The following is a 24,680-nucleotide window of genomic DNA, read 5'->3' as shown; positions in this document are numbered from 1 at the left end:
AATAGACAGCTGATAGGACGTTGGTAAACATTTGAATTCTACATTAATACACTGATCTTTTTCTCTACTTGAAGCGTGTTTGATGACATCTATATAAACGCTTTAAATACACTTGAATGTTTTCTGTTACCGACCTGCAGATCTGCTGAAATAAGCGCTCAACAAAGCCGAGCAAAGCCAAAACCATTCCACTTGCTAATCTTCTCGTTCCTTTCTGTGTCCCACCACGCAGCTCTCAGATCAGCCCACCTGTCCTGCTGCGGCTTCTGCTGTGGTTCCTCAGCTGTCGGTGGAGTACACACACACAATGAAGCTGTAATGGGACTTTTCCTCCAATCCCTGGTAATGATGGAATCAGCGGCTCAAGGCATACTTTTGTAGAAAAAGACATATTAAAATGACTTTGGGGGGTGAACGTGCGGGGCCTATAGAGTGCACGAGCCGTGGCTGGATGATGGTCCAAAACCTGAGTGATCCACCTTCAGTAAAGAAGAGAAGCGAGCTTACAAGATCTGAGTGTATAGAGGAGATAAAGCAGGATTGGTCAATTATGCGTTTATGGCCTAATTAAACTTGAAAGGATGTTATTTTATTAATATGTGATGATTAAAGGCGCATTCTGCATTTAAAGCACATGGTTAATGAGAATAAAATAATAAGGTAATGTATTTATCTATATGCTAGCCTACATTATAGACTCACTTCTTTTAGTCTGCAATCCGGGTGACGGTTCCTCTTCCAGGACGCGCGTCTCCCTCCTCTGCTATTGGTCCGAACACTTTGTCTCCCTGTCTTTTCTTACTTCTCATTGGACGCGCAGGTTTGACGGGGAGCAGGAGGGCCGCCCTCTGAGCCTGGAAAAATACTCCTCCAGAAGTGAGTATCAATCAGAGAGAAGTTGAGGGACAGAAAGAGAAAAAGAAAGTCGCGGAGTGGAAGGACGCATCAAAATCACTAGATCTCACGCGCAGCCAGGATGGCACAGTCTGCCTTCCAAAGTTTGACTCGGCGTTTCTAGTCACAGTTGGGATTACTTTGGACACTCGGTGAGTTTGTGCCCCGCTGTAAACACTGACGTGTGCCTTATTTATTGTTTTGCTTCGCTGCGTTGGACGGACGGAGCGGGTTTTTCGCCGCGCCCCCCTCCCCTTCGGGTGGATTTGAGAGAAATGAGTGAGAGGAGGCGATCTGCCGCAGCTCTGAGCTCTAGAGCCCACGCTTTTTCCGTGGAAGCCCTGATCGGCTCCAACAAGAAGAGGAAGCTCCGGGGCTGGGAGGAGAAGGAGCTGGAGTTGTCCATGGAGAGCCTCGCCACGGACGGAGAGGACCCGGCGCACTGTCTGGATATGGACCCGGGTCAGTGCGCAGACATGCACCACATCGCTCAAATGTCCGGATCTCCGTTATATCACTGCTGCGCACAGCAAAACCCACGAGTCCTGAGTCAAAACATGGCTCCACGTTCAGTGACCCAACCCCGAAGGTTCATGTAGACTACATGTGTATGTGGAGTCTTTTATTCTTTTAAAAACGACTGAGAGATTCTGTTCAGTGATTCAAGAGGGAAGTAGATCACGCTTATAAACCTGATGCATGCAGGCCTGTAGGGAAAGTCAGTCATGCTGCTCAGCTGGAGCAATACTGAATATAAATCAAGAAAATTAAAAGGAGGAAGTTTGCTTCTAAACTAAATCCAAGCATCAAAAACAGCTTTCAAAAATATTTTGAGGCTCCACATTAGACCAGATGACGTAAACGTGTCTTTTTTGTCATGGTGGGTTGGCATCTCCAAGTTTTGACTCAGGACTGGTGGATTCTAATGAGTAAAAGAAATATGATCTAAATGACATGATGAAAACACTTTAATGAGTCAGGGGGTAAAGTTGTGCTGCTGTTCGCTTTTTCAGCGAGAGTTTGGCTGCAGGCCTGCAGAGAGGCCTCATCTTGTTGCACCGAGGCACAGAGTCAAATAAACGATCTAATCTAAGGCGGTTCATTCTAAAAGAGAAGTATACCTTAGATAATATTTAGAATATTTATCCTGTCACACTTCTATAAATAATAAACCTCAGGCTTTACGCGGCCTCGGGATTAACTGCGCAGTAAAAACGTGCGTCTTGCTCCACAGAATCTCAAATATTTTCCAGGTATGAAAGCGCTCAAAGAACTTTGAGGTAGAATTGAAGTCTCTACTAGTGAAGATATCTAATCATACTTTGAAAGATATAAAACAAAGTAAAAATAGTCTCCAATTATCCAAATTAACCAAACTAGGCCTGTGCGTAAAATGTGTTTAGATTGGACACTGTAATACTTTAAATACACAGTGTGCGTAAAAAAGAAGACTTACAAGAAATCACATAAAGTAAAATAATTTAGTAGGGAAAAAAATAGGAATTTAAGGGGATTGGCTGACTGGATTCGTGTAAAAGAAATGACGAATCGTGAAAGACAAAATAAGTGCAACAATTATGTGTAATTTAAAAAAAATAATTTAAACTATAACAAGCATGCGATGTATGAACACTGGTCACATTCGGCCGAAATTGTAATTATTATGTCAGCCTTCCATTGATATTTTGTAGCAATCTTAGAATTCCCGGCCTGTTTACACCAATATGAGCGTAATATAATTTTTGCATATAAAGTACAGTATTACTGACATTAGTGAGTTAATCAGCTGCAGGTGTAATCCAATATTCAAGCATCCCACTCTTCTTTGATTTGAGTGTTTAGAGATGAACTGATCACGTTGAGCTCTACAGAAAAATCTGCTGCTCTGCTGAGCAGTATCAGACCTGACCTGACTTTTAACCTCCATGCTTTGAGCGCAGACACTTTGGCTGCTTTTGAAACTGACGGATACACAGCTGCGCGTCCTGCTGGACTCACAGTTTTGAGCATTTTGAATATTATTCTGTTTTTAAAAAAAAATTCAGCATAATTCAGTCCAAACAGTGCTCGAGGACAATCTGAGTTTGGTCGTCTTAGTGTTTTATTTACACACTTAAATGATCATCGAGGGAATAATGTATCCAAATTAGATTAGTTCTCACTTATTAAATATGTCTTGAAATATACTTATCATATTATCTTGTACATCATATGTCATGAGGTATTTATAGAGATTGTAGAAACAGGCAGAGGTGAAGTCTTTCTACCTCTGTGTGCTGCTCAGACAGTCTCAGCCTGACGCTCCTTCCCGCTGCCTGCTGCAGTCTGACCTCAGGGGCGCAGCGCCTTTACGCACGGCTCCACTCCGGCCTGTGGTGGCCTCTGCCAGACTTAAAAGTCAAACTGTACAAAGTGGAAAAAGAGGCATAAATCATTAGGTGAAGTATTTAAAGAAGGGGAATTTTCAGCAGGGACTCCCATGGGAAGATTGTTGTTGTTGATATTAAAGTGCTGAACTGTCTCTGCTGTAGTTAAATGGGGGAGAAGAGACCAAACCTTGATTATAATGTTGCCAGTAGCAAAACAGCTTGTTTGTGAGTGTTTTAAAAGGTCAAAATAATTTGCAGTAATTAAAGCTTAGACATCATTAAACAACCATTCAGTCATTTCATTTTTTTGGTTAGGTTAGGCAGAAAAGTCGTTCTATTCATCCTCTCCCGGGATTCTCCCCGGGTAGTTTCAGGGCTTTCGGTTGAATTAATAACCCAATTCCCGGTTTCTCGACCCCCCACCTCCACCTCTGGTCCCACTCATTAGCAGGCGGGTTCTTGGCAGGTTCAGAGGGTCCTACTCGGGGCCTAATGCCTCCGCTTTGGCGCGTCGGGCGGCGGGTGACCGAGAACAGCGAGTCTCTGTGGTCAGATCGTGTGGTTTAGAGGAATCCTTAACAGGGTGATTTTATTTTTACTCAACTCCAGGCAAGGTTGGAAGCCGGCTGGTCGTATAACACGTTTATTAGCCTCAAAGACAAGGGCAGGACTGAGACATGCACAGGCTCTGAACTGAGTTCGCATTTAACAGTCTGCAGTAAGAGCTCAACAGTCGAGTTAGCACAGAAAATGAAGTAGTTTTGTTAGACCTCACAAAACTGCTACAACCACATTTCCATAGTATTTATCCTTAAAGACAACAATGAACAAGTTCAACTACATCCAATATAACTTTATATTTAATGTCATTAATAAAAGGTCTTACCCCTTTACAAGGTGACGTTTTTTCGCTTTTACGCACAGATTACGCACAGAACTAATTCACTACAAACACCTGACGTCTCATCAGGCAGCTGCTAATTAAAACCTGCTAAGATTTTTTTTTTGTACACTATTTATTGAAATTCAACCAAAAAGCTGATTCTTGCACTTGTGTAAAGAGTCATTACTCAGTCCATTTGGAGCACGCAGGATGATAACAGAGATATGGGACTGAAGCTTTTACTGCTTCCTTCGTGCCCGAGCCTCCATCAGTGCAGAGGGAACAGGTGCTCCCACTCAGTGGATTGAACCACTCTGTGATTTCATGGTTGGCAGGTTGCTACTGTTCCCTTCAGAAAATATGTTGCAGCTTCATTAAATACATCAACTTCATTCATTAGAGAAATATTTCACTACAAACGCCAAACTTCAAATTCAAACTATGACTTCAACCTCTTATTTCTTACTCTTGATTTTACCCCTTAAAGTTAAGGATACAGTATCTCATGTACTGCACGCTCTTCTTCAGCTTATTCCAACTGAATGTACATGATGCTGACTCAAATATTCACTTTTTTATTGCTGCATCCCTGCATCATTTATGACATGAGCATCATTTTATACACACTTCCTCCAAATTATTTTAGCTGAATTTATATGAAATAATATTTTGGCCTGATGTATTTAGTAACTGAACTAGAAGTAAAAAATCAAGTGAACAGCACTTGGCCGTACAGCACATTTGGAAAGCCACCGGCACGTTTGAGAGGTTATTTCTCTTTATTAAAAAGGCATCTGTAAAGAAAATTAAATATTCCAAAACAGATGTGGAATTCCTGCTCGCTACCAAAACAAAAATGGTCACGGCTGCATGTCAGACTCAGTAACAGATAGCACAAATTTCTGCTGGCTACCAGTTTTAAAAAAACAACAACAAAAAAAACAAAAACTCTGCTGCATCATTAAAACCATCTACACAGCGGAGGCATCTAATGTAAGCATGAACTGTTCACTGTTAACCTAAACGTGTAAAAACGTATATTTAAATATTAATATAACTCATACATGCGCAAGTAACATTTCTACCTATACTTCCAAATTAAAAGCATACTGTTTTTGCTTAATGTACGTGTAGATGTGCATTAGATCCATTTTCTTAGTAAGTCAGCCTTTCGTGTGTGTGTGTGTGTGTGTGTGTGTGTGTGTGTGTGTGTGTGTGTGTGTGTGTGTGTGTGTGTGTGTGTGTGTGTGTGTGTGTGTGTGTGTGTGTGTACGGTGTGACACTGAGGACATCAGTTGTGATGTGCAGCACTGACTTGATTGAATTGGGACCAATTAGTGGGCTGCAATGGATGTCAGCTTCATTTTAAGGAGGCCTGGCATGAGCTGATTGGGAGCCTTTGGACCGCAAAATACAGGCCCGTGTGTTTTATATATATGTGTGTGTGTGTGTGTGTGTGTGTGTGTGTGTGTGTGTGTGTGTGTGTGTGAAGCTAACCACAGCAGATGTCAGACCAACGTTCTGCTGAGTGGACAAATTTTTGTTCATCAGTAAATGTCACTTTTTATTCATTTTGCTCGCAACTAACCCTCAACTGAAGCTCCGAAGCTGAAAATGAAAGCTTTATATGAAGCTGATGCTGTGTTATATTGGACCAAAGCTGTTATGCTGTATATTTTTGGGTCCCCCCGACCCCCCTATTTTTTGACTCTCAGCGTTGGATTTTTTAGAAATGAACTGGCTCCAGGCCTGATGTTTGATGTCACACACAAACAAACACATATAAGCTGCTACTAGGTGGTGTGTTTGTCTGTCTGCACAAATCCAGCTTTTGGTTTGGAATCCTGTGTGTGTGTGTTTGTGTGTGTGATGGTGAGTGGAGGGAGGACAGGTCTTCCAGCCTGATGACAGGGCGGCCGGGCGGAGTCGACAGGCTCCCGCTTGGCCCGGAGTTTTTTCCTTTTTTTTCTCTCCCCCGCATCTCGTAGGGAAGCTCCTGCCAAATGATCTCGTTTTTGATCGGGCCGCCTCTCGCTCTCTGGAATGCTTCTCTTTCCTCTAGACGCCTCCGTTTCACACACTAACATCCAGTCTGAGATGCTTCTAGCAGATATGGGGGCGCTGAATGTGGCTTTTCAGGCTGTGTTGGTTGCAAACATTCAAGGAACTCTCAGTTTTTTATGATTGAAAGTCACTTTTTTAAAATAAAGCGGACTAATGACATTCTTTTAGACTTATCATCACATATTCACTGGCAGTAGAGGAAGTACTTTAAGCACTTAAATGAACAGATAGCATACAATCATAAAAATTCAACACCACTGAAGATCACAACTTTTATTTTGGTGATTAGATCAGGGAGGAAACAGCTGATCTTTCATTAAAACCTCATGATGCGCAACATTTATGCAGTTCCACGACCAGTTCACACTAGCAAGACTTGACTTGGGAGTCAGTTCGTGCAAAGCAACTCGAAGGTGAAATACTCAGAGCCTTGTTGCCGTGTCAGTGCTGCAACATGAATATAACAATTCATGGAAAGCATCAAATGTTGTGTAAAAAATTGGCAACATGGAGACAAATGACCAAAACAGAGAGGTAACCCTGGGTTTGCAGTGGTTTTACTCCAACCCTGTATATCCTATACAGTAGATCAGTGTATTGGCAACATCACTGGTCTCCCTCTGGTAGTTACTCACATTAATTGCCTTCAGTTTGCATGATCTAATCTTTCATCTGAAGACTCATTACAACAGTGAGGACGTTTAATTGTTTTTTTAATTGCTGGAATTTGAACTATCCCTTTAATTCTAACAGTAGGCGTCACGAGTTTGTTCATAAAGAGTGATTGACTGGCTGGGAGTATATATCTGCGTGTCTGTGTGTGTGTGTGTGTGTGTGTGTGTGTGTGTGTGTGTGTGTGTGTGTGTGTGTGTGTGTGTGTGTGTGTGTGTGTGTGCGCGCGCGTGCGTGCGTGTGCGCGCACAGTTAAAAGGAAAAGCAAGGGAGGGGGAGAGAGAGAGTCATGCGCGACAGTTGACACTGTAAGGATCCCCCAAGAAGATGATGGAAAGTCTCTCTCTGTCTCATTACAGCCCCCCCTCCTCCTCTCTTTTACCTCCCCTCTGCTCTTCCTATCTCCATCCCTCCCTCCCTGTTGCTCTTGTTTCCAGCGGGGTTGGCTCGGCCCGCGCTGTGGTGGTTTTCGCCTGGGACGCGGTCCAGTCTCTCAGCAGCTCTGCATTTGCATAACCATATTTGTGTGCCCTTAGTCTGCCAAGTCAACCTCCTCGTGTCGGGCCTCAATAAATAATACATTATTAGATTTTTTTTTTTTTTTTTGGGGTGGGTGGGGAGGTGGTGGTGTTGGAGGGGGTGTAGGATATTCAGCTGTAAACTATTTCTGAGAAAAGTGAAATAAGAGCTTGCATGTTTTGATCTTATGGAGGATTTTTTTTCTCGTATCTGGGTAAAGTGAACTTCTAAAAGGTGTTTGCAAGTTAAAGGTTCGCATCCCGGCTGGAAAATCGATGATGAATTTTGATATTTAACCCCAAAAGATTTTTTTTTTTTTTTAAAGACAGCAGGCATTAGGTTAGATATAAAGGTCGGAGTCAAGACGCAGTAATTCTCTCCTGGTTTACTCTTTAAGTGGATTTTAATGTGAAATATGGTGTCATTTGTAATTTCCTTTTTTTATTTTAAAGATATAACTCAGTGTAGGAGCTATGAGATAAATGTACGTGGTGGACAAAATAATAGGAATACCTTATGATGCATTTTAAAGAGCAAAACGGTTGCGCAGAGTTCGTAGATAAGATTGCATATGATTGTCTAGGTGTTCCAGTTATTTTGTCCAACCCGCTGTGAATAGGATACGCAGGATTTGGGTTGAAAATAAATGGGGGAAGATGAATGTTAAAAGGAGACTGAGGTCACCCTGGTCCCTGTCGGGGAGGCTCAGACCGATGGAAACCTCTCCTGTAGGTCTGGATCTCTGTCAGGATGGAGGGAATGTGTGTTTTTTTATTTTTTATTTTATCCCGCTCTAACATTGTGACCCTGTTGATGACTTTTAATGGGCAGTCCAGAAGAAGCACTGGTGGGGGGTGAAGGGGGAGGTGGGGGTGGGGGTGCAGGGACTTCATTTGCTGAACCCTTCCCATTGGAATTCTTCATTGTGTGGCCCAATTTAAGATTTAATATTTTCCACATCGCATTTCAAAGGCTTTACGCAGCATTTATTCTGCTTTTGACATCAACCCAGAACTCCATGACGGGTTGAGCCATCGAGCCAAACTCTGCCGCTTCCCTCCAAGCTGCAGACGGCAGGTGATTTGGATACAGCAGAGAGAGAGAGAGGGAGGGAGGGAGAGAGAGAGAGAGAGAGCCGCTGTTACTCTCTCAGCGTGCCAAGTTTCCTGCGTAAAGCCTAAAATCGTATTAATTCAACTGTTTCAGAGCTGCTTTCTCATTCATCTCATTCATTTCCCCTCTTCTTCCTCCTCCTCCTCCTCTTCTTCCTAACCCCCCTCAGACTCGGAGGCGAGTCCCGGCTCAGACGGAGAGGGTCTGGCCGAGAGGACGTCGTGCTCCTTCGGCTCACCCGCCGACCTTGCCCCCGGCCCCTGCGACCCGTCTCCCCCGGCCTCCATGGAGGAGATCCAGGTGGAGCTGCAGTGCGCGGACCTGTGGAAGCGCTTCCATGACATCGGCACTGAAATGATCATCACCAAGGCGGGAAGGTATAGGCCACGCGCACACACACACACACACACACACAGACACACACACGGACACACACCCATGGCGCAGGTAGATTGTTGCCCAAGGGTGCGTAAAAAAAAAATTGCGAAATTTTACACACACACAAAAATATTTCTCAATTATTTGGCCCAGTGAGTCTCTACTTAGGTCTGTTATGAGTCATATTTTGGAGAGGAAATTATTTATTATAAGGTAAGATTATTACAACTCAGACTCGAGTCGCCACACACACACACAAATACAGACGTTTATCAAATGCGCAGGCCCTTAAATCTGCAGACTCTATGACACACACACACACACACACACACACACACACACACACACACACACACACACACACACACACACACACACACACACACACACACCTACCTCTCAGAGCTCTGTTTGGAGGGGTGTTAATGTGTTGCACGTGCAGGCTGCTCCGCTGGGTTGAGGCCTTGATGACGCGGCAGGTTATTCCTGATGTGGGATTAGAAGGTGAAGCTGCTTCTAATTCATTTCTCTATAACATGTTCCGGCTTTTCTCGCTCTGGTCGGGTCAACAGTCCAAACTCAGAGCAAGAGCAGAAGTTGACCTGTGCGGATCCTCAGGGAGGTCCTGCCCCCCACCTCCCCTCCTCTCCTCTCCCTCTCTTATCCCCCCCTTTCCACCCTCCAACTCTCCCCTCCACGAGCCCGGGGCGCCGCACATTTCCACCTACATTTCCCACATGTGTTCAGATCAATCGGCATGACTGATAACTGCGCTTATTATTGCTCCAGCTTCACATAACGTCTCACTTAACAAGATCTTTATTATGGTGTTAAGTATTTAAAGCTGCTGATTGTTCAGTCAGTGAGGTCACATCATTTCCTGAGAGATTGTCCTGATACGAAAAATATTTATTCTAAACTTTTCTGAATTCTGGCGGAGATATCCAAATTATTATTATTAATATAGACGTTTTTTATGGCGTAAGTTGCGTTGGGAGGACATGAATGATCTATTTTGTTATTTTAAAATTTAAAATAAACACTATAATGTGGTTTGATGACTTAATCAAATACATTTTTGTGGTTGGACACTTCTGCGTTTTACATAATGAATGATATGTAGTACATTTAATATTTTTCTTGCGCAATGGCTAAAAAAAAAGTTGGAGATTGGTCAGTCTTATTAAAAATGTATTTATTAAGGTGGAAAATTACCTAAACTCAATCAGGGATCTAAATAGATTAATAAACTAATTACAGAATTATTTGTATGTTTTTCAGTTTGAGCTTATTCCTATTTTTCCTAATATATAAATCAGCTATAGTAGATTTGCACAATTTCCTCCTGATTCTGAAAGCAGCTGTTTTCTTCACTTTAATGTCTAAAATGTTGAGTTTTTATTTTTGGACCTTTCAATGAAACCACAGCTCCTCCTCTCAGCTCTGAATTGAGATTGAAATCAACACTATAATGTCTCCCTTCTCTCCTCTTCACACACTACAGCGAGCCTGCCTTTTTTTTATTTTTATGAATTGGGTCTAAACTGGTAATCAGCTCATAAATAGAGCAGCAATCAGTTTGCGCTGAGGCAGGGTGAAGGCGCACACGACCGTCGCCGTGTGTATTTCACGGCCTGCTCATAATAAGCTCATAAATCCAGAAGAGAAGGGAAGCAAGAAAACAGCCCTCTTTTCTCATTAGTCAGGCCCGGATTTACGACCTTTAAATGAAAAGGGAAAAATGCAGCTTTTGAAGTGCAGAACGAGGAATTAAGTTAAAATGTGCCCCCCCCCTCCATCTATATACAGACTGTTATTTAATATAAGTTCTTTTTTTTTTTACCCCATTTTTTAAATTAATTTTAATTTTCATGAGGTTTGCATCAGTGTCAGCCTCCAGCTTTAGACTGCAGCTGCAAAATGGAAGAAGAAGCTGGATGCTAAAAATATTTTAAAACATGGAAATACATTTAGACTTGCATTCAAATTATAGCCAAGATTTTTCTCACATTATAAAATGTTCTCCTAAAAAAAAGAGAAGAAGAAAAAAAAAGATTCCGGCACAGTGGAAGAATAGTAATATATTCCATAATATTACAGGAAACAATAGGAAAGAAGTGCAGAGGTCAGAGGTCAGACTGAACAAATGATTTCCTTTTAAATGAAAATAGTAAAAATGTGCAAGGTGAAGAAATGAGTCAAATAGAGACAGAACACTTTACAAAAACAGCAATTTGTTTAAATGTATTTTTTTAAATTTGAGGAGTCAGAGTGATGACTGAGATCTGATTAAGATTCATATTCATGATAATTATGTTCGAGATGTTTTCAAAATTGGATTTTTATTAAATAAACGTGTTCTTTTAAATGAGTTAAATGTGCTGCTTACTTTACAAGCTGCAAACTGGCCTGATGGATGGAGTTCAGTCATTTTTCAGTTAAAGGAGCCAATCATTATCAAGCAAACGTATGATGTTTCCTTCAGTTTATCCTGAAATAAAAGCAATCAATCAAGCAATAATAGCAATCTATGAAAATAAAATAGAATTTCAACAGAATAAAACAGAAACATATTTGGCTGTTTTAACAACATTTTTGGGAGATTTTCACAGAACAGCTTTAATGAACATAGTGAATAGTCTATACGTGTTTCTGCTTGCTGCCTCATGTTTACTCTGAACATGCACAAATATCACAGTGTTGAAGGTTTTTTTAGTTTACCATGACTCCATCAGATTTACGAGCGTGTGTTGTTTTTTCTACTCTAGGAGGATGTTTCCTGCCATGAGAGTAAAGATAGCAGGCCTGGACCCTCATCAGCAGTATTACATCGCCATGGACATCGTACCCGTGGACAACAAGAGATACAGGTACCATCCTGACATGTATACATACTAACAAGTCCTCTAAATTGAATAGCTCATTTGTACCTACCCTCTGGGGGGAGGGGAGGGTTAATATGCTGCTTTCCAAAACCATTCCCAATCACTGTTAAAAAAGAATGATATTTTATGATGTGGCACTGCTGTGGTTGAGGATTGGTTAGATTTAGGCACAAAAAACCTTTGGTTAGGGTTAGCGGAAGATCATGGTTTAGATTTAATGGTCACTTGAGACATGGTTACTACTTCCTTGAAAGTTAGGCAACTTTTTGTCATCATGGCAACAGTAAGAAACCACATTACAGTTCTTTTTTTCGTGGTTGGAAATGGGATGTGAACAGTGGTCTCCTGCTGCTAAGTCCACTTTTTGCCATCTAAATAACTATCTGGACATCTACCCAACCCTGCTGATGTCATCTGAACTGCGTCGCATGCACGTGTCATAATTAATACGGACACTAGATGGCGTGTGCCACTCTAACGTAACTGTAGGTCGTGTTTGCCGACTGAATTTACGATCTTTTTCGTGGGAGGACAAGCTCAGAAATACATGACCTATCAGACATCAGCTAGTCAGTGTGGTCCAGAGCTAAGGTTCTTCTCTTGGACGCACAGAAAACAGTGTAAAACTTATATGAAATGTAATTATCTTTGCACATTTTATTTATGTACCCTATCATTTTCCTCTCCATCCAAATGCAGAAACCCAACATTTCTCTCAACATCTGCTGCTAAACCCAAATGTTTTAATTCTTTTGGGTTTCAGTGGGGAGTCTAAAATGCTGCTTCAGATGCTTTTCAACCATGACAAGAATGAAACTGCAGAGGAAACGCTGAATAATGCTATTTTGTCTTCAATAGGCCTGAAACAATGTGGAGCACATACATTAGCACAAAAGAACAGCTCCGAAAACAGTGAAACCGGCCCTTGAAGAAAAAAAAAAGATTTAATAAATGCACAGCTGTACATAATATGCGCACGCACAGCCGTATCTGCGTGTGCAAATGCATGAGCGAGCCTGCACTCCTGCGCCCCCGCGAGCTGGACACCAAACACTATTTTCCTGGATGCTTCTCAAAAGTCAGACAGAGCGTAAACCTTTGGTCCTAGTTGGATTGTTCTAATCTTTAATGTCATTTCTCATGTTAGACTGGTACGTAACAGGATGTGGGCTGGATGAAGGTATTCCATCCTTTTTTTTTCTCCCCATTTTTCTAATTTCTTATAACTTCTACGAGAGGTGTTCCTGTCATCTGCTCGACAACGCAGAGAGAAAAAAAAAGTATTTACTCGAATCATTTACATCGGTGAAGTGAAGCGAAAGTGATTAAAGTGTGCATGTGCTGGAGGGGAAGGCTTGTATATGATGGATTTCTCTGGATATGCAATAAGACTGATATCCTGGCCCACGGTACTAGTCCCTGAAGTCCGAGCCAGGGAGAGGAGATTGAAATGTATTCATCATCCCACTGGCTGAGCAGCCGGAGCCAGAGGCCGCCTGCAAATAGGATAACGCTCAACATTCAGGTCTAATGATGGAAATAGGGGGGGGGGGGGGGGGGGGGGGTAAAGATGGAAAGAAAATTTGTGATGTGGTATATACCTGCTGCTGGAGTGGTGCACTGTGCAGGTTGTAGAGGGTTGCTTTAATGGCTGAGTATCATTTTTCAGGTATTATGACAGAAACGAGGAAGAAAGATGAGGATGATAAGAGAAATTCATGAAGCTTACCCGCTATTGGTTTTATAGATGCTGACTGTAATACTAGTTGCTGTGTTACAAACTGATAATGTGGCAATAAACCTAGAGATGTGTGTATTTAACTGAGAGTGTTACCAGTGTTGGATCCTAAAAAGCTGCCAGTAGACTGTGGTTGAAATGACTGCGTGCTTTTTTTAGGGGTTCAACCAAAACTGCTCTCAGAACAGCATTTAGGCAATCATCAGACACTTAGACAGATGGGTGAACTTCATTTAGCACAGGTGGAAAGTAACTGATGCAGTCTATGTTTTTGTTACTGACAACAAATCCCATGAAAACACACTGTAAAACAATTGGTTCCTAATAGACATGTAAAATCTTTCAAAACAGTTCATAAATATATATATATATATATATATATATATATATATATATATTTTAAAGACTGAATTTCTGAGAGCAGCTGTGGTTTGTAGTTTTTAGCAAATATGACTCAAACAGGAGTAAATAGTGCCTTTTCGGGGGACTATTTTCTGCTGGGGAAGAATACACATTTGGGACACTAGCTCATATTTACAGCAGCAGGATGGTGTAGGTGCGTTTGATTCAAAGTAAACTACAGTGTGCATGTAAATGGAAACTGTGGCTCACTAATGTGTTTGAATGGTTTTTGGACACTGGGGGTGTTATGGAATAGAAACATGTATAAAAATTGAATATATCCAGACATGTTAAGGACAAATGTAAGACGATAGTTATACTTTATCCAAACAAAAGCATTACCCCATAATCAAAATTATATTTGTGAAAATATCTCAAATTCATATGATCCAGAAATAACTTACAGCATCTTGAAGTGTATTTGAATGCAGGTTTTTTTCCATAGTATTATTTCTTATGTAAATCTAAGTCCTTTTAATGGTAAGAAAATTGTAGCAACTCTTTAAGGATATTTCAACTCAGGAATATATGAAAACTTTTTATGAATAATACTTTTACAAAATGCTCATTTAAATTCTAAAAATGTCAAAATAAATAGCTAAATCTAACCAGGAAGTGGATTAACACCTGATCCACTATATTAACCCTTACATTACTGTTTGACATTTGACAGCTGTAAAAACACCACAAATGTTCTTTTACTCTGAAATTGACAACTTTTCCTAAAGTGGCCCAAAATGCACAAAAATGAAAATATTTTAAATGTCATACTTTTGTATAGGTGCTACAAATATTTGACAATTGAGGCTGTTCTGGGTCAAATTTGACCTTTATGTATTGACATGTCTTTTAGTGAAATGAATAGTTAATAGTTTTAATAAGATAGTAGTTATGAGGATTTCTTTTAATGATGTAGCAGTGAATACTGATGGCTCTAATGGTTATATAATAAACCCCACAGCTCCATAAAGATATGAACAGTATGTAAGGGTTAATATTTCCCTAAAAAACATATCCTAAAATATCATTAAAATAATTCCCTTAAAGAAGTAATAGAGACATTAATGAAACAAGTTCAGCTTGTTGTATAAAGTGCATCAACAGAGTTTTAGAAGCCTTCGTAGCTCTCTTTGCAGCTGCTGAGCATATTTTAAAGCAGAGAGTTCAACAGCATAAAACATGTTTATAGGGAGTCAGTTTTGTTTTCGTGCGTTGCTATGCGAGGGTGAATATTTGATTAAAGGCTGAGCGCTGCTGATATATTCCCCCTCTCCCTCTCTGCAAAACAATACCATGTCATCTCAAACGGAACCGGAGGGTGGGTTCAGATCCCTCGTGTGGAGTTATGTCAGATTCATTTAAACAGGTTACAAGTCGTAGCCGTGAATAAAAAACAAAGTGACCTCTGTGATCTGATTTGATTTCCTGTCTTCGTTTTATATCGTTGTTTATTAATGTAAAGTTTTCCATTAAAGCGCAGCGGACGTTCCACCCTGCCGCCTCTCTCTCCGCTCTCCCACCAGCCGTAGCAAGACATCATGGAGGATTTTTAGAGGCCAGAATATCTTGTAAAATTAAATAGGATTTTCTTCCTGGCTGGGGGATTTACCACAGGGCTTTGCAAACTGAGCTGGGAGCTGTCACTGGTGTGTCTCAAGAGTCGTGGAGAGGTTGGGGTCTGGAAACCTGATCTTTATTGGAATCAACTTACTTTACTTGGGCTCCCTGCCCCTCTTTAGGAACGTCTCATTGGTACCACGCTCATTAAATCTCCATATATTACGGCTCTTTTATGTGGACAGTCGGTTGGTTTGTGCTGAGCTCGAGCTGCTGAACGTGGGGGCCGTCTGGCTCCTCAGACGTACCTCGTTCCTTCAACTGTGTCAGAGCATGTTCCGGACACACACACACACACGCACTCGCTCATACTCATATAGGTGCCCACATGCAATCAGAAACACATTCAAAAGGAATCAAACACACACTAACATATCTGCAGACGTTTATGTCGCCACACATGTGAGAACAATCACTAAATACAATGGTTCTGGAGGGTAACCCTAACCTGACTTTAACCCCACACCCAAAGTTGTTACCCCCAACACAAACTTAACCTACACTTAAACATAATCCTATAAACTGTAATCCAATAAACTCAAGTTATAATCTAATAGAGCTGGTAGAGTGGAACAATTATTTTTTGTTTGTTCCTCACAAAGATAAAAAATGTATAGAAATGGAAAACATTCACTCACTCTGAAGTTTACACTCATTTGAAAATGATAAAACACACACACACACACACACACACACACACACACACACACACACACACACACACACACACACACACACACACACACGGATTTATGTTACTATACATGTGAGGACACAATACATCCCCTCAATCTCTAACCCTAATTTAACTGATATCTATCCTATTTATCTGATTTAGGCTCTAACTTTCTATCTAATTTCAAACTGAGCTCATTCAATAGAAATACATGAATTATACATTTAAAAACACACACACACACACACACACACACACACACACACAACAGCAAAGTCAGTTTTATTTCACTTTATTTATACAGTTTAAATGAGAAAATCACTAAAATCTATCGGTACAGCATAAACAACGTATGACATGAATGTTGTAATTTATTATGTTTTTTAGTGAAGATGTTTGGTCCTCCGTAGAGACGGAGAACAGCGCTCACACCCATAAAACACATTTTAAAGGGATAAAACACACATTTTAATCTATTCATGACCACTACAATTAACCCTAAACCCAATTTGACAAGCCTAAATAAAAATAATAATAATAACAATTTCTAACTTCTCTTGTTTAAACACTCTCTCTTATCTGAAATGTCTCTGTGTAGAAATGAGGACTAACAACATGCCATCATGTATCTGTCTTTGTGAGGACATTTGGCTGTCGTTAGTATTGAAATTCAAGGACACACACACACACACACACACACACACACACGCTCGCACAGAGCTGTTGGTCCTCTCGTACAAATTCAGAACACATACGCACACACACACACAAGTCAACCCTGAATGATAATTCAATAGCAATATTTACTCTGTCAGTACAGTAACCCAATATACAGCCTGGGTTTGGCAAGTGTGTACGTGTGTGTGTGTGTGTGTGTGTGTGTGTCTGTGTGTTTATATGCATGCCTGCCTGTGTTGAATATATTCGTGATGAGCTGGGAATGCACACACACACACACCCACACACCCACACACCCACACACACACACACACACACAGACACACACACACAAACACACTGACAGCATGTATTTACTTTCTGTCCGGTTTGTGTCTTTCTCTGTGTGTGTCTTAAGTCGTAACATGCGTGTGTGTTTATCACAGCGGGTGTAATTTTGTGTGCGTGTGTGAGAGAGAGAAAGAGAGTATTTCAGAGTGTGTGTTGCAGTTAGGTTTTGTCAGCTGTATGGTTTGGTGTTGGCTGAGAATGGGAAAAGACTCCTCCTTTCTCCCCTTCACCCCCATCTGTCCAGTAAGAGTGTCACATAAAGTCCAGTCTTTATTGATCGTGCCGGTGCCAGATGGCAGATTTATGGAAGATGAAAGCGGGGGGACTAATCAGATTTCCAGTTGTGTTTGGGGCTAAAGTTTCCTCGTTCCTTAACACTTTCCCTGCTACGCTGAGCATAACCCTAAACAGCACTCCAAACAGGAAATTACAGAAACGCCTGGCACCCTTTTTCATGCGTGTGTATGAGTGTGTGCGTGAGTGTTAAGGTCAAAAGTCAGAGCTGTGTGTGGAGGTGTGCCCTCGGTATTACATATAGTAAAAAATGCGAAACAGGTAGTTAAAATGATCCTTCTCTGTAGTTCATTACGTCCGTATTTCACTTTTTAACAGTAAGAAATGTCATTTTCACGTAAATAAATGTCACTTCTTATTTGAACTGATACGCCGCCGCGGTAACAGGAATTAGCCGGCCAGCTCTTAAAACTAAACTTAAGTGTGTGTTTCTCATTTCCACGTTGTTTAAAAGAAAGAACGAGCAGCTTCCACGGCTGGAAAAGACAAATAAACGAGATTCTGCAGCAATTTCAAATTTAAAAAAAAGAAGACCACACTATTTGGCTGACTGATTTATGGAAAGTGCTGAAACATCACCATCATCATCCAGCGTAGGCTTAATTAAGATCACTGAATGTGAACACACTTCCAACAGGGGGGCCTTGAGTTGTGTCACAGAACTCACAGAAACCTCATTTAGCTCAATGATGGAGGTGGAGAGTATAACTGGATCTCTGTGTGATAGTGCGTTCTCCATCTCCAAACTATAGCTGGAAAAACCAATAATCAGTTAACAAAAAAAAAAAAAAAAGACTTTGGTGTTAACTGGCTTCATGTTCAACTTCAATTGGGATTATAATTGTTATTTCTGTGGCAGTGAAATGCATAAAAAGCACACACATTTGAATCAAGACATCAACCTGAGCGACACACTACAAGCCCCACAATGCAATGCGTCATATTTTCTAAATGCAAAAGCTAGTAGCGTGACACTACACCTGCAGGGATGAAGCAAAATGACTCATAAGCCTCTAATATCTCTATACTGCTCACTATAAAGTAAAGTACAGACTGTCTTTTATATAGGAAGTGAGTGAATGAAGTAGTGACACGGACACAGATTCCTACAAAATGCTTTTTAATTTACCTCATATAAATAGGCTTTATGTGTGTGTGTGTGTGTGTGTGTGTGTGTGTGTGTGTGTGTGTGTGTGTGTGTGTGTGCTTGTGACGGGGTGGTGCAGCTCTTGGAGGCAATAACAAAAGGACCAAATGAGCGTTTTGTCCATGTTTCAGGAGTGAGTGATGACTTTGGCAGAGACACTTCAGATAAAACACTTTCAACTGAGCGCCGGGCCAGAACTAAAGGCAAACAGCTGTTCCACTCTCCCCCAAACCCCCCCCACCCACCACTTACTCTCTACCTCGCTCGCCCCATTCTGTATTTCTCGCTTTCCTCCTCTTCTTCCTCTATCACTCTACTTATATTCATTTCTCTCATATGCTTTTTTCTTCTATATGTACACACACACACACACACACACACACTCTCACACTCTCTCTCTCTCTCTCTCTCTCTCTGAGTGTGTGTGTTGCTACACTTTCTGTGGTCTTTACTTTCCTTTTCTTTTTTTCTCAAACAGTGTGGAATATATCATTTTGACTGTCAGTTGGTGGACTTGTTTTAAAGAAAAACAGTAAAGTTCTTTCTCTCTCTCTTTCTCCATCCCTCTCTCTCTCTCTCTCCCTGCTGTTTAATGGGCGATACACCCCATTGTACCCAGTCACATACATCATCAAATATTGTGGCCGAGCTTTAATTGAAACTATGCCGCCGAATGTGTGTGTGTGTGTGTGTTTGTGTGTGTGTGTGTGTGTGTGTGTGACTTCATATGGAATATTTTATGTCGCTCTTGTTAGAAATTTCAAGCACAATGAAGAAACAGCAGATGAGTTTTAAAAAGCCGGTGTTGTGGCAACGTGGCCAAGTGTTTGGAGTTTGTTTTCCAGCCGAGTGAAAAAAAGCAGGGTGCGCTCCAGCCTCGTAGAAATCCAAACAAGCTTTATAATAACCCTGAAGTAACCTCGCCGCTCCGAATGAGTTTTCAAAACAGCAAAGCGACCAGGGAATATGAATGCGGGAGATCCCTCCAAACTTTGTGAGGAACAAAGATGTGATTGGCGAATGTGTTTGAAAGCGTGTCAGGTCCATGAGGACGCATGCAGCAAAGTACAAGAAAGTGTTGTAAACAGTGACTACATTTCCATTTTCAGGTTTGCATTAACATATGAAGTAACTGAACTGACATATTTGGGGATGCAGAGGATAGTTGGGCCTGAACTTTCATTATGTGTGTACTCAAGTGGTTTTTAATCCTTTCATGCAAGAATCATGATAACCTCAGTCAGGATTTTATTTCTGTTTAGGTATGAAAAAACACATTTGATTTTTTTACATGACATTATAATAACATAAATCAACTCATTTACAACCCAAAAAGTTGCTGCAGATGAAGTGGTAGTATGTATGTAGGTAGTATGAGATGACGAACTAGTGTCCACTGTGGTGGCTGGAGTGCAACTATGCCAAAAATCCATGTAGATATTTATAAGAAAACAGCTTTTAATTGTCCACTGTAGTAACCACTATGTTTGAAAGATTTAATGAGAAAAATACAATTACCATCATCACCATTTTATAGAAAAAGATTTGGCTCACATCTTAACAAATATGGTTTTAACTGTTCCCAAGTTACCAAAACTGACCATTAGCATCACTAAAATTGCTATTAAAGGTTTGTGAATTACCACATTTTTAAGTGTGTATGTAAAGTCATCTGAAATCTTTCCATCACACAAAAAGTGCATAACTTTTCACGTTATATCATGTGATCCACTGTGAGCGCTCATATTCTTCTTTTCAATCATTCATGATGGATCTAGCCTCCTTAATACAGCATACAGCGCTTATTTTTAATCTGAAGCTTTATATAAATGTGTACAGTATCAAAAAAAGATTTATAACATCAGCTGCTTATATTGATCTCCATTTCCTGAGTCTTAAACCCTAACCCTAATCCTCATCCTACAGTTGTATATTGTGTGTGTGTTTCCTGGAGTTTAAATCACTTCCCCTCTTTGTTCCCCTTCAGGTATGTGTACCACAGCTCCAAGTGGATGGTGGCGGGAAACGCTGACTCCCCCGTGCCACCGCGGGTCTACATCCACCCGGACTCTCTGGCCTCAGGAGACACCTGGATGAGGCAGGTGGTCAGCTTCGACAAGTTAAAACTCACCAACAACGAGCTGGACGACCAGGGACATGTAAGAAACCCCCCCACTCCTCAAAAAAACAAACCCTTTCTCTAACTATGCGTTTTTACATGTTGCAATGGTTAGTTTTTATTTTTGTGTCTCATATTTAAAGCACGTGTCGCTATAAAAAGACAGAATAATTCATGTAAAATATGTCCATGCTTCCTCTGACAGAGGGAGCAAAAATAATAAATTACACATCACTTATATTACTTTTCACTTAATAAACTGATTAAGCTGTAACTCATCAGAAGTATTCAATAAGCTGCATCATGGGAAATCCCCTGCACTCACTCACCAATCAGATGTGAATGGGTTTTTTTTTTCAAATCGCTGGCAGTGAACACAGTCCTGCAACAAAGATGATCGCTTTTGCAGCTGAGACACTTTTGGGTTTTAAACGTTGAAGCTGTGATTCATTAGTTTCATTTGTGCTTTAAGTTTCATCTTATTTCATGGTAACAGTGGATGCACTTCTTGGGAGCCGTGAGGCACTTTTTGGATAAGAAATGTTTTTGATGCGTTCGCTTGAAAGGAAAGTTGACACGGCTCTTCATGCACTGGGTGAATTTCATGACTCGCAGAGCCATGAGACTTCAGAATTGATTTTCTGCGATACGTGACGGTCTGCTCTGCCACACACTGCCCTCCCACGCTCACACACACTGCTCTTTTTGAAGATGTTCCACCCCAGACCCAATATTATTAGCTTTTGTGGATTAGCGTGGAGCGATATTAGAGGTCTGGGATTTGAACCGTTGCCCTTGTTTAAATATATAATATTCATTTCCTCCATGGCTCTGTGAAGCATTTTTTTGTACTGAAACGGTTTCGTTAAAGGCTCTTAATGATTGGATTTGATTTGTAGTACACTCCAGCAGCCGCATTGAGCTAAAATTTAAGGCTAACCGCAATCTGTCTGATTTACTGCCTCGCTCGTATCCGGTCATTAACAGAGGTGGTGAGCTAAAGTAAGTCTCTTATTGGTTCTTGGCTGCTTTAAATATGAAATGTAGAATTCAGAGGTGACATATTTAACTGTAATGCAACAAGTTAGACCACAATTTGTTCGATTTACTGCCTTCCCTTATGTGTATGAGCAAGTGGGGCAAGCCCGGCTAAAGTGAGTCCCTTATTTGCACCGTAGTTAGGAAAGGGGTTTCCTGGGAAAGGGACAATATAAGGTGAAAGGAAACTAGGTTAGCTTCTCATTATTAGCTTTGATTGGCCCCTTATGTTTCAATCTGAAAGGAATGCAAAAAAAATACAACTGGAAAGTAAGAGGCTGCAAGTGTCTCTAAATAATGAATCCTGAATGGCCTTTAAAAGAAAAAAAAAGGCTTTAAGATCATAAAAATCTGAATAATGGAAACTTGAAGTCCAACTTTATATATAATCTTTTCTGCAAAAGGTGCAAAACTACTCAGAGCATCAATTCCAGTGTCATACTTGTCTGTGGAAACAAAGGTGGGTTTAATTAATAGCACATCCAGGAGCGATTCAGCTGCTTGTGTAGTTAGTGATGGAGATTGGTGCAAACAGGAGAGGATCTGCTCTCTGTGCTCTAACCTGACCTCAATGTGAAAAGAGTGCGTGAAGTGTGCATGAAGCGACTCCTGTAGTGACGATCTAGCAGACAGCTACGACCGCTGCACTCTGATATACTGTTGAAAACAGGGTGAAGAGCTGCTATAAATCAATTTCTGCCTCAGCGTAGCGTTGGCGCTGAGATGCCAGGTGATACGATGATTAGAAAAGCAGCACGGACAAACGACCACGAGAGCTTTCGACAAAATGGCGGCGTCCAGTTTGCCCGTGTTAGAGAGAGCGGGCGTGTTGCTGGAAGGTTCCCGCTCTGTCACTGCTCTGTAGATGATCACATCAGCGCCGTGGTGACAAATGTAATAACATATGGGTGATAGTGGGCGAGGATTCACATGCAGCGCTGTCTCAGAGCGAGGAGAAGCTTGTCTTTCCTCTCCCGCTGCTTAGTTTAAGGGCTTTGTTTCCCTGAAGGAGTTTAGAGGCCAAAGGAAATTCATTTCGAGAGCTTCCTGTGTGGGAAACCTCACCGCTTCTCGCTCATCCTCTCGACTTGTGGTGTCGCGAAATGTCTGCCTCATCAGAAACAGACACCGTCATGAATCACCAGACGTCACAGCGCACAACAGAAGCACAGTCTGTGAGAAAGAAACACATTTATTATGTCTCACGCAGACAAACAGATCCTAGGACTTTGTTATTTGAGATGAGATGAGATTTGCAGGTTTGACTGATAGTTGCATTTATATTATAATAAAACCTTAAAACACCAACAAAGACTAGAGTGACAATGTGACTAGTTAAACAGCAGGTCTAATGACGCATTTCACAACTAGAGGATAATTGTATTTTTACTCTCTGCTATTTAAAAAAACTTATAAAAGTGGGGAGGTACATTTACTACTACTACTACTACTACCACTACTACTGTACAATTTAGAGGGATTTCCACTCTAATGCTACTTTATGCTCCTATTCTACTACATTTCAGAGAGACATATTGTATATTTAACTCTGGGTAAAAATGCTTCATTTGTTTAAAATACAAAACATACTGTATGATTGTTTTATAAAGTATAACGTATGTATACTTACACTAAACACTTATTCTTAACTTATTTCAGTACTGATTCATTTTTAATACACTGTAAAGTCTAAATTCTTATTTCCATTGTAGTTAATTGTGAAATAAGTATCAGAAGCCTTTACTTCAGTAAAAGTAACATTGCAACAAGGTTTAAATAAAAAAGTTCATTTAATAGTTTACAGAAGAAGGATGGAAGTATTATCAACAAATGTACTTCAAGTATCAAAATAAAAGTATTCATTATGCAGACAAATGTCCCCTGTAGCTGTTTGTATGTTATATTATAATACAGGGTTATTATTACTGATGCTTTACTTTGTAAGTTTCATTTTAATATTGCAGCTGGTTAAGCTGGAGCTAATATTAATTATTCATACTGTTAAGCATTGCATCATAATATTAAGTAAATCTTCTCTCTGCAAAATAGCTTTATATATAACTACTATATATATATATATATATATATATATATATGTATATATATAGCAGCCAAATAAATGTAGAGTGTTTACCTCTGACATGTAGATGAGTTTAACATATAGCAGACACAGTATGAATTCAGTATAAAAAAAGGGGAAAAAGTTCACAAGCAGATGGAAAATAGAACTTTTTTTTGGCTTCCTACAACATTTACAGTATGACCTTTTGTTCTACAGAAAAACAATCAGCAGCACCGCACTTCAGCAACACCAAACTTTTTCTGTCAGGGATTTGAAGTTATCATCGCATCATGGCCAAAGACATTACCGTACCATAAGTTATACAGTAAGAGATTTTTTCAAAACCCGTTTCTGTCTCTGGGACTCCTCGGTGCCCGGCTGGACTCGTTAGCCTCAGGCTTCATCCTCAGATCCGCCTCATGCTGTCACTCTCGCCTGTCGTCTATTTCCTGTCTGTCCTCTCTGGTCTATGGGAAAACCTAATAAAATGCTGAAACTGGCCTGGACTGGCCAAAAGCTTTTTTTTTCTTTCTTTCTTTCTTTAACTTTTTCTTTTGTTTTATAGTTGCTTTGTTGTTAATGATCCATTGCACTATAATGTATCAATGCTGTTGTGTGAGTCCGTAACTTTTAAAACTCCACTGAAGACATTTTGTGACTTCACAGCGTGCTTTCAGAAAACGCGTCTGTTTTTTATTCAATCCAACGAAGCGGATCTTTCAGAGCTGCAAGTTTTTCATAGAACAGAACAGAACAGAACAGCAGTCTTATATGTGATGCATTGTAGCTCTGCTTATACACC

At 40.6% G+C, this 24,680-nt stretch overlaps 1 protein-coding gene across 1 annotated transcript in view; it reads left to right on the top strand.

Moving 5' to 3' along the window:
- Window positions 1–1,169: 1,169 nt before the first annotated feature.
- The window catches only part of tbx15 (T-box transcription factor 15), a 36,334-nt gene continuing 12,823 nt past the window's right edge, over window positions 1,170–24,680 (top strand). The window contains exons 1-4 of the mRNA XM_053328008.1: window positions 1,170–1,356; window positions 8,684–8,891; window positions 11,661–11,762; window positions 20,647–20,818. Of these exons, the coding sequence (XP_053183983.1) occupies window positions 1,170–1,356; window positions 8,684–8,891; window positions 11,661–11,762; window positions 20,647–20,818 (669 nt within the window). The remainder of the gene's footprint in view (window positions 1,357–8,683; window positions 8,892–11,660; window positions 11,763–20,646; window positions 20,819–24,680) is intronic.

Source organism: Scomber japonicus, chromosome 11 (assembly GCF_027409825.1).
Source record: "Scomber japonicus isolate fScoJap1 chromosome 11, fScoJap1.pri, whole genome shotgun sequence".
Taxonomy (NCBI): Eukaryota; Metazoa; Chordata; class Actinopteri; order Scombriformes; family Scombridae; genus Scomber; species Scomber japonicus.
The sequence above is the reverse complement of the archived record's forward strand: the minus strand, read 5'-3'. Positions and strand labels throughout refer to the sequence as shown.